Source organism: Perognathus longimembris, chromosome 1, assembly GCF_023159225.1.
Source record: "Perognathus longimembris pacificus isolate PPM17 chromosome 1, ASM2315922v1, whole genome shotgun sequence".
Taxonomy (NCBI): Eukaryota; Metazoa; Chordata; class Mammalia; order Rodentia; family Heteromyidae; genus Perognathus; species Perognathus longimembris.
Genome location: NC_063161.1, coordinates 102,418,519 through 102,426,439, shown reverse-complemented (window position 1 = coordinate 102,426,439; position 7,921 = coordinate 102,418,519). Strand labels below are relative to the sequence as shown.

Genomic DNA, 7,921 nt, shown 5'->3' with positions numbered 1-7,921 from the left:
ATGCAGAAAATGGCCAGAAGTGGCGCTGTGGCTCAAGTGGCAGAGTGCTAGCCTTGAGCAAAAAAGAAGCCAGGGACAGTGCTCAGGCCCTGAGTCCAAGGCCCAGGACTGGCAAAAAAAAAAAACAAAAAGCAAAAACATGGTACCGTATACTTACAGAGCAGTGACAGGTTTCAGAAATGGTATAGTTCTCTTATTGGTTTTAGCCCAGTAAATGATGGCCAAGATGGTTAGATGTGCCTGAGATTAGAAAGCTATTTAGAATTCATGCTGTGTTCCTAGGTTAGAAGTCCTTCCTTCCTTCTTTCTTTCCTTCCTTCCTTCCTTCCTTCCTTCCTTCCTTCCTTTCTTCCTTCCTCTCTTTCTTTCTTTCTCTCTCCCTCCTTCTCATCTTGCTTCTCTTTCTCCCCATCCTTTCCTCCCTCCTCCCTTCCTGCCCCCTCTGTCTCCCCCCATCTATCTAGCTACACACACACACACACACACACACACACACACACACACACACACACACACACCTTTTTTCTTTCACTCTGCTGTAGGTCATGGTAGCCCAGAGAAGAGAATACCAAGATGTATGTACAAAATGTACTATTTAAAGTCTCTTTGCATTTTTACACTTTAGGTCAAGATGGGGTTTATATTTTCAAAATCTATGAATGAAAACCTGAAAAATCAGCAGGAATTCATGCTTATGAATGCACGGCTTCAGGTATGTTTTACAATAATTAAGCTGTTGTGTTAGCACAGGAGTTAAAGTTCTCACACATATGCTCCTTTGGATAAAATATGCCACCCTCAAAGACAAGATGAAATTAATTACTATTTATCTGATGAATAGCTTTAAGTCTTTAGTCCAGATACTCATGGAAAATTTCCAGACTGCAGGACGAGACAATTGCTTATATTATTATAGACAGAATAATACGCCCTCTCCTAGATGCCCATGTTCTAATTCTCAGGATGTTAAGAAAATGTTACTTTCAGCAGCAAAAGAGCTTTGACAATGTGATTGTTCAGGAGTTTCAGATGGACGAATTACTTTGTATTATGCAAATAGAATGACTCCATTGTAGTTGTAAGCATATTTATAAAGTGAAGTAAGAGAGACAGAGATAGACACAGGGACAGAGAGAGATGGAGACAGAGACACAAAACAGAGACAAACACATTGAGACACACACACACACACACACACACACACACACACAGAGCAGAGACAAAGGCAGACCGAGAGATTTGGAGACATACCACTGGCTCTGAAGATGGAATCAGGACCATAAACTAAGGGATGCCTGTAGCTACTAAAAGGCAGAAAAGACAGAAAACAGATTCTTTTCTACAGCCATCCAAGAGAGACAGCCCTGTTAGCCCATTTTGGACTTCTAACTTTAGAATTGTAAGATAGTACATTTCTATTATTTTATATCAGTAAGTTCTTGATAACTTTTTACAACAGCAGTAGGAAGCTAATACCGTCTGTAAAAACTTGATAATGGATCATGCAATGATAGAAAAGAACAAAGCATATTAGATTGTTAAATTGCCAAATACAAGTTATCACAGAGTATTTAAAAACATTGCCAGTCAACAGGAAATGTTTAAAGTTTGTCCTAAATTATTTTCCTAAGATCTCAGACCAACCCCAGTAGGCCTCTGTGGCTCATTGTGCTTTGCTCTGTTCCTGCTGTACAGCTGATCACAAATGAGGGCTAAAGTCAAGCTGCCTGGATGAATTCCATCTCTACCCCTGATTAACCATATATCTGTGCCTTGGTTTCCTGTTCTATACACCACCAGAGGTAGTAAAAATCCCCTTCAGGGAAATGTTAGCTGTAAAGATGATACATATTATATAGAACAGTGCTTCCAGTCTTTAGGAAAATGCCTCTGCTTGGCTGAGGATGTGAATCAGTGGTAGAGGGTTTGCTTTCCATCTGTGAAGCAAACCCAGCTCTCTCTCTCTCTCTCTCTCTCTCTCTCTCTCTCTCTTTCTCTTTCTCTCTCTTGCTCGCTTGCTCTCTCGCTCTCACTCTCTCTCACACACACACTTCTTACTTTGTATTTGATGTTACTGTTACTCTTATTAATGATGGGTAAGAATTAAGAGTGTTCTATACAGGATAAAGATTTATTTTTTCTCCCACATTTTTATTTGTTTGTGTATATATTGTACAGTGTGTGAGGCTTTGTTGTCATATTTCTGTACATGCATATCATACACTTCGATTATATTCAGTTCCTTTATTACTCTTTCTTGGGACAAAGATTTCTTTGGAGAGAGGGGAAACAGGTGGAAAAATGGGCAATGGAATAAAACTAATAGCAAAGTGACTGAGAGGAAACCAAATACTAAGTATAGGAAATAGCTGAGTATGTCAGATACATAGAGCATCCTTAGCAAAGAACTTTCAAAACTACAGGAATGAGCTGGTGAGTCAGTGGCTCACTCCTGTAGTCCTCACTACGCAGGAAATTGAGATCTGAGGATTTCGATTTGAAGCCAGCCTGGACAGAATAGTCTATAAGACTCTTATCTCCAAAAAAGCTGGAAATAGAGCTGTGGCACACATGGTAGAGCACCATCCATAAGCATCAGAGATCAGGGACAGTGCCCAGGCCTGGAGTTCAAGCCCCAGGACTGGGGGGCGGGAGGTGGGGGAAACAAAACACCTGTAGGAATTTCACTTTCATCTCAGTTCCCAAGACATCCAGGTCTGAGAAGAGTCTGTCGGGGTTTAGTCCACTTGCAAGCTGATAAGTTAGTCTAGAGATGATCCTAAGCATCTGAGCTGTAAGATATTATTATTAGCAGCTTTGCCAGCAGTCAGAGCACAGTGACAGTGTCTGCCCTCCAAACTAACAGAGGTGCAAAGATGAGTTTGGGCTTAAATGAGTGCTGTAAACTCAGTGCATTTGGGTCCCATTTGAGGAATACAGAGCTTGGGGAGTCTACCTCATTAATGGGATCCTGGAGCAAGAGATGGATTGGAAGAGATCATGAATTACTTTAACTCATCTGTCAGAGTTGTTCTCTAAAGCACATGCAAAAAAATGACCCAAATAAAGAGCAGTTAGTGCCTCGCATTCTCAACCTCCCTAGAAAGAATGTGCAGGGACACTTGGGGCTGCTGGTAAGAACCTGAATGACCAGAGAACTGTTTTGGCTACACAGTGCCAACACCTTCTTGGGCTCATAGACAAAGAGCCCAAGACATATGGTGGAGAAAAGCAAAGTGGTCACTAGTCACAGAGGAGGAAACCAGCATGGGCAAAACACATGGGAAGTCAATGCTGTTTCTTTGTGAGAACAGCTTTGAGCTCTGCCCACTGCATGCAGGCTTCCCATGGTTGTCACCGGGCTAAACAGCAGCAGTAATCACTGGTCTAAACCTAGGGACCAAAGGTGAACTCAAGGATTTACGGCCCTACTGAGCCAACAGTTTTGTCTCAGGTAGCAGAGTATGAGATGAAATTTTCTCAAAAGGGATGGCTACTGGTCCTTTGTGCAGTGCTGTGATGAGACTCGGATGTGAGCAGACCAGCCATTCCCCTAGAGTATAGTGTTTCTGTGACCAGCAAATGGGCCTTTGCCTTGTCATTGTCAAGTCCTAGGTGCCCCAGCCCAAATGGGGATACCAAGCCTGGGAATCACAAGGTCTCAGGGGGGGTGGGGGGGTACGCAAATATTTATTTTTAGCAAGAAACTACCATGCTCAGGATGACAAAGAAGACATGTTTTTTTTCTCATAGGTGGATAATAGCCCTAAAATAGAAATATATGTGTAACTGTGTATAGGTTCATATGTGTATAAACATATGGGTGCATGTATATGTATGTATGTATATGTATGTGTGCTATATATGCATGTGTGTATAACCACACATGTATGTGTGTGAGTACACACCTATATACATACGCACATATGCACATGTACACACATGCACACATGGGTGTATTATGTACATAGCACACATGTATGTGCATGTATGAATAACCTATATGTGATTAATTGTATTTTAGTACCGTATCTGCATGTGTGATACACCATGATGAGACCCCTAGGAACAACTAACAGGTATTTTAGCAAAAACAAATATTAGAAAATTGAAATATTTCTTGTCTGGCATCTAAGCATGAGTGAGAGTAGGAAAGACAAGTGGGGAGAGAGATGGGAGGCAAACACACAATGGTGTATCTACTTTATAATCCATGTGTGAAATGAAACAAGAAAGTTGTGAGACTGGTTTGGGAAGGGTGAGGGGAGGAGGAAGAAGGCAGAGGAGTGATTATGATCAAGAGCTCTGTATACATGAATTGATTTATTAAAATGAACACACACACACACACCTCCTGCAACTAATTGGATACCAGTTAAAAAGAACAAGACTTGGCATCAGGTCAGTAACTGCTTCCCCACTTTTGAAAAGGGGGTGTCATTGGTTCCATGGTGTTCCCCTGAAAATTCAGATGTTGAAAGCCTTAACCCAAAGCATTTCGGAATGTGACCTTTAGGATGGGTGAGGTAATCAAATTTAAATAGTTCATTAAGCTGGACTGTAGTCTTCCATGGCTGTTGGCAATATAGTGTATTTGATGACCCTGTACAGCAGGTGTTGCTGTTACACTGGGCAATGTTGTACCAGGCAATGACCTCTCTGCAAGGTGAGCTATGATTTCTCTTCCCCTTTCTGAGACATTATAATATTTCTACAAGACCACCTGGGAGGAGGTGAGGGAATTCATGAATGGAAATGTTCCTCTAGTCACTACAGAGTTTACAATGTAAATATGTGGTGTGTCGATGTCCACCCCATTATACACTCATATGGGGGGGAGGGTGAATGTGTGTGCATGTGTGTGTATTGGGAACTGGATCAATGTCCCTCTAGTTTCCTTTCCTCACTAGGAATTTTGCTCAACTCTTATCAGCTGAATTGAGGTTTCACCCCATCTTTTCACTGTAACACAAATCAGCAAGCCAAAGAGTTTGACCTATGTATTTCAGTAATTCTCATATAGTTTGCAGGGTCTCAGCTGCAGGTGGTGGCAGGGAGGGGGTTGTTGATCAGGAGCAAGAGTACAGAAGAACAGGGAGGACTTTTTGTCATGTGATTCCTTATCCCCAAATAGGCACTGCTTCTTCCCTGTATAGCCTGGCCTCTGGAGAGCACTCCTGTGTGGGAGAGGAGGGTCATGCTTTCAGCCTTCATTGGTGCCAGCATGCTGCTCTGAGATACTTGACACCCTGAACCACATTTGTGCTTGCCACACCCTCTCTTTATAGACTTTGGCACCCACATCCAACAGAACTGTAAAATTTGGGTCTTTAGAAAGAAACACACAGCCATAGCCGCCTGCTTCTTGCTAAAGACTCTCTCTCTCTCTCTCTCTCTCTCTCTCTCTCTCTCTCTCACACACACACACACACACACACACACACACACGGAAACATACCAGGAGAAAGGACAGCCGCTTTAACAAGTTTTAATGGGTATTCGTGCATAAAAGACTGAAAGTAGATTTCTTATCTTACCATGTACAAAAGTCTACTCAAAATGAAGACCTTATGTAAAACCTGAACCCTTGAAAAATCTTAACCTTTGAAAGAAAAACAGGCAAAACACTTCAAGATATAGCTATAGGCAATGATTTTCTGAATAATTTAGGAAATAAGAACAAGAATTGACAAAGGGGAATGCATCACATTAAAAAGCTTCTGCACAGCAACAAAACAATTACCAGAGTGAAGAGACAGACTACACAATAGGAAAAAATCTACCCACTATCCACCTGACAAGGGGGTACAATCCAGAATATGTAAAGAACTGAAGAAAAAATGAATACCAAACAAAAATAAATGAGCAAGTGAATTGAATAGACAGTTTTAACAAAAAGTATAAAGGGCCAACAAATGAATAAAAAATGCTTAACATCTTTTGCCATTGGAGAAATATGAATCAAGTCTACATTGACATTCTATCTCACCTCCAGTCAGAATGGCTATCATTTAAAAATACAACAACAAGTGCTGGTGAGGATGTGAAATTTTTTGTTAGGGTAAGGAACCCTTACACAACACTGTTTTGGAATGAACAATGGCACAGCCATGCCCAAAATCAGTATAGAGGTTCTTGAAAAAATTGAGAATAGAACTACTGTATCATCCAACTATAACACTGCTGGATATATACCTAAAGGAATCAAAGGCAGAATATAGTGGAAACACCTGCACATCCATGTGTATTATAGCACTAGTCATGATAGCCAAGCCATAGAATCAGCCTTGGTGCTCTTCAACAAAAAAAGAGAATGTCGAAAATGTGGTGTGTGTATGTAATGGAGTATTAGTCAGCCATAAAGAAGAACAAAATCATGTCATTCATTAGAAAAAGGATGGAACTGGAGATCATCGTGTTAAGCAAAATAAGCCAGACTTAGACATTCACCTCATGTTTTCTTTCATATGGAGTTTAGATCTTATTTTTTAAAGATGATGAAAGTAGAAGAGAAAGTTTCTGAGAAGAAGGAAGGGTAAACATTTCTATATACATATTTGAAGATGTTATGAGGAAACTCATTAAAATACATCCAACAGAAATTTGGCAAACTTGGACTCTGATAAAACTTCTTATACCAAAACATGTCTCTGCTGGAAATGAGGGGATGTATATAGTTATGAATCTCTATACACCTTCCAATGTATATCAGCAATCACACGAACATCAATTTCCGTCTAGTGATAGTGTTCAAAAATCAAATGGAGGGGCTGGGGATATGGCCTAGTGGCAAGAGTGCCTGCCTCATATACATGAGGCCCTGGGTTCGATTCCCCAGCACCACATATACAGAAAATGGCCAGAAGTGGCGCTGTGGCTCAAGTGGCAGAGTGCTAGCCTTGAGCAAAAAGAAGCCAGGGACAGTGCTCAGGCTCAGAGTCCAAGCCCCAGGACTGGCCAAAAAAAAATCAAATGCAGCCAGGTGCTGGTGGCTCATGCCTGTAATTCTCGCCACTCAGGAAGCTAAGATCTAAGGATCACAATTTGAAACCAGCCCAGACAGAAAAGTCCCCATGAGACTCTTATCCCTAGTTAACCACTCAAAAACCAGGAGTAGCACTGTGGCTCAAGTGGTAGAGCGCTAGCCTTGAGCACAAACAGGCTCAGGGACAGTGCCCAGGTCTTGAATTCAAGCCCCACAACTGACCAAGAAAAAAAAAAGTCAAATGGAGCAAGAAGTACTCACCCAAAAGGTTTGTGTCCTTCCTCAAAGTTCCCCAGAATACCCAGATTTCTTCCCTAAACAAGCACAGGGCATTCCAACTTTGTAGGGAAGACTTTGTGTCTATTTTCAGTTTTGACTGCTCTCCTGCCATTGGGCTCAACAAATAAATTGCTAACAGAACCTAAATTTAGTTTTATGTCTTCATTGCTGCCACCACATATCTCGGCTTTAAGGACCCCTTGATTAGCAGCAACTCCCATTGCTTTTGGCTGGCATGCATTACTTGACATTGTTATAAAAACAGCCTTCTTTCTCCTGCCCCAGAGAACATGCCATAACCAAAACACCACTTGGGCAGCGCATTTTATCCCCATTTCAACCAATAAAATAATGCTGTCACAAATGCTTGTCATCCCATCCATGTAGAAATTCTAAATAGGAGGATCATGCTGCAAGATGATCCAGGAAGAAATGAGATTTTATTTTATAAATAATAAAAACAGCAACAACAACAAAAGTTGAGAACATGGTTCAAGTTGTAAGGTGCTTCACAAGCAAGCACAGAGTCCCTGAGTTCAAATCATTTAAGTATGGAGAGGACTTTGAAATCATCAGCAATCTTTAAGTTCCAAATAAAAGTAGTCTTTCCTATCCCTTTTTACTGAGGATGACAGACAGTTACACTCAGTAACCTCT

At 41.2% G+C, this 7,921-nt stretch overlaps 1 protein-coding gene across 1 annotated transcript in view; it reads left to right on the top strand.

The window, feature by feature from the left end:
* The first annotated feature begins 631 nt into the window (after positions 1-631).
* Plgrkt (plasminogen receptor with a C-terminal lysine) overlaps positions 632-7,921 on the top strand; it is a 31,103-nt gene continuing 23,813 nt past the window's right edge. Inside the window, exon 1 of the mRNA XM_048333028.1 lies at positions 632-712. Within this exon, the coding sequence (XP_048188985.1) occupies positions 632-712 (81 nt within the window). The remainder of the gene's footprint in view (positions 713-7,921) is intronic.